At 37.0% G+C, this 2,708-nt stretch overlaps 1 protein-coding gene across 1 annotated transcript; it reads left to right on the plus strand.

Annotated features, from left to right (window-relative positions):
* Nucleotides 1-207: 207 nt before the first annotated feature.
* exd (PBX homeobox extradenticle) lies at nucleotides 208-2,328 on the plus strand (the record flags this gene model as incomplete). The annotated part of the gene is made up of 3 exons (XM_018548549.1): nucleotides 208-304; nucleotides 1,797-1,984; nucleotides 2,116-2,328. Coding segments are annotated over 3 exons (426 nt in total), but the record flags the coding sequence as incomplete, so codon positions are not given.
* Between the last annotated feature and the right edge of the window lie 380 nt (nucleotides 2,329-2,708).

Here is a 2,708-nt window from a genome sequence, read left to right on the forward strand (position 1 = left end):
GTTTCTTGATATTTTAGAAACTGGCTCGTACCAGTTTTGGCACTTTTTATTTGAAAACGGCTATCAGTGAAGTGGTTAAAAAATATATCATGGCGCTGCGAGTAAAATATTTATAAATACTTTGATGAAAAAAATTAGGTATATTGGGCGCGCGTGAGAATCCTTAAATTGAAATGAGCAGCGTATCTTCGTTTTGTTTGCTACCAGGTGTCTAATTGGTTCGGAAATAAGAGGATACGCTATAAGAAGAACATCGGTAAAGCGCAAGAGGAAGCGAATCTGTACGCAGCTAAGAAGGCAGCTGGTAAGTTCCGACTTCGCTAAGCGGGTGTCCCTTCACGACTTTATTTTATTCAAAACATGAAGAAAATTTTGTAATAGTAGATAACTGATAAAATGTTCATGTATGAATATCTCCACGATTGAAAAGCAACATTTGGTTATTAACGAAAGTCAGAAATAATTTTATTTTATGAATGGCTACCATTATTTTTATATTTCGATGCTCTCCCGGGCTTATTGCTCTTTTGATTACATCATCGAACTTTATTGAGGAAAAGCGAATTAAAAGCGAGAAATGTAAATTGTTTTCCTGTAAATTGAAGTAATTAACAGACAAATTGTGGTACATACTTTTTCTCATATTTTTTAAGCGTTAAGTTAAGAATCGAGAGGAAGTCTCATTACTGTAAATCATTAGACGACTGAGTTACTGCCTATTGTTCGGCGTGGTAGTAACTAACATTATTATTGCAACCATTGATGAATCGCCGACGAAGAATAAATCTAGCGATTGTTTTCTTCGGCACGTTATGCTTAGAAGAAACACATCTTTGTGACTAAAAAATAATTTTATTTTTAAAAAGGAATTTAAAAAAATTTCTTGCTTTCAAAAATTGCAAAGCATGTATAGAGCTATGAAATTTTTGTTTTATCTTTTGGAATAGACTTTTTCGCACTATCTATTTTTGTCTTTCATCACCAGCCTCGAAGGCGATCTTCTCTCATGTTCTCGTAAAAATTGCAAGAAAAATTCTCGATCCCATTCCGAAATTCCACGAATTCGTGGCTCTCACCCTGGTCGCAATTACGCGCGCTTCGCTTAACTACCGAGGCATCTCACTTTATTTCGGACGCGTGAGATATTTTTAACTCACCAATTATACGAGAGAGAGAGAGAGAGAGAGAGAGAGAGAGAGAGAGAGAGAGAGAGAGAGAGAAGAGAGAGAGAGAGAGAGAGAAGGGGAGAACACGAGTCAGATGGTGAGACGCCTGGGGTACGATGGAAATTCCGAGCTTCTCGCATTTCTTTCAGCACTCTCTGCGTTTGTCTTTCCTCGTCCACGTTTGCGATGAAACGACCCGCGGTCCTCTCGTAATTAAAGAAACGGAATTCTAACGACCCGCTACCCAAACTGCTGCGAAACAACGCTCGTCTCGAATGGCGCGAAGGTTTTACAAGCGCAGAATACTCTACTGCAGAAGCCGGGTACGGTTTATACAAATCTGAAGCAAATTATGAGAAAGCTCGAATATTTTTGGAGAAAAAAAAAAAGACGAATTACTATCGCATTTACATTTAAGAGCAATGATAAATTATACAAGTGTAGATAGCCTCTTTATATCGTTCTATAATGTCTTCGTAATAATTAGACTGCGATATTACATTTTTGAGAGGCAAAAAGAGAGAGAGAGCATAAGCTCGCGAGACACGAGAGAAAAAATCGCTGTGGCTTAAAAAGAATTTAAATAAATCGCACCCTCGAATTTTGTATGCACCGCGATTGTTTCTACAGCAGCTTTTGCAGGAGCATCGCCGTACAGCATGGGCGGTGCCAGCCAGGGCACCCCGACGCCGATGATGTCGCCGGCGCCGCCTGGAGGACCACAGGACATGGCCGGATACAGCATGGGAATAAACGGCAGTGACTACGGTTCGCAGCCGTACAACGACGGCTCCATGGGATACGACCCCATGCATCAGGTAAAATTTACGTAGTCTCTCAGAACGCTCACTGTTGCGCGGTGTTTCCTCATTAGCCGGTTCTGGTAGTCAATGTCGCTCGCTTTTTGAAATACGCATTCACATTTACTAAGCATGAGCTTATATCCTAGAATGATATGCACACTCTGTGGGATTACGCTGTGGCTCGGAAACGCACCGCCTCTGAAAAAATAACCAAGAGCACTGAATGTGATGAATTTCCGAGGGTGAAGAAAGGAAATATAACCCAATTGAATTTTCGTATACTTTGATCGATACTTTTATTGTGACGAAAACTTAATTTCATGTGATTAAGTTTATAAATTTTATCATATATCTGGCAAAATATCACAACCAAGTGTTTTCCTCCGATTTTAATAAGCTTTGGATGTTAAAATATAGGCGAAAAAGAGATATATTTGTTTTAAAAACGTGCATTTTTTTCCTTTTCGAATGAGTATAACCCATTTTATAAATAAATTTTTTTATTGATAAAAATATTTATAAAAAATATAAAATTTAAGATCATATTTTATTAGTGAATTATTAAGTACTTTTAAAACTATTCAACTTTTGTTTAACAATTTAGATGATGTTCACTTAGGATAAAATTGATTTTTTTTCGTAAGGAATTTATTAGTAACAAATATGTATCTCTTATTTTTATTTATATTTTAATATATTATTAAAATTGCAGGGAGACATTTCATTCTATTTTTCTATA

This window comes from Cyphomyrmex costatus, unplaced genomic scaffold (assembly GCF_001594065.2).
Source record: "Cyphomyrmex costatus isolate MS0001 unplaced genomic scaffold, Ccosl1.0 scaffold732, whole genome shotgun sequence".
Lineage (NCBI taxonomy): Eukaryota > Metazoa > Arthropoda > Insecta > Hymenoptera > Formicidae > Cyphomyrmex > Cyphomyrmex costatus.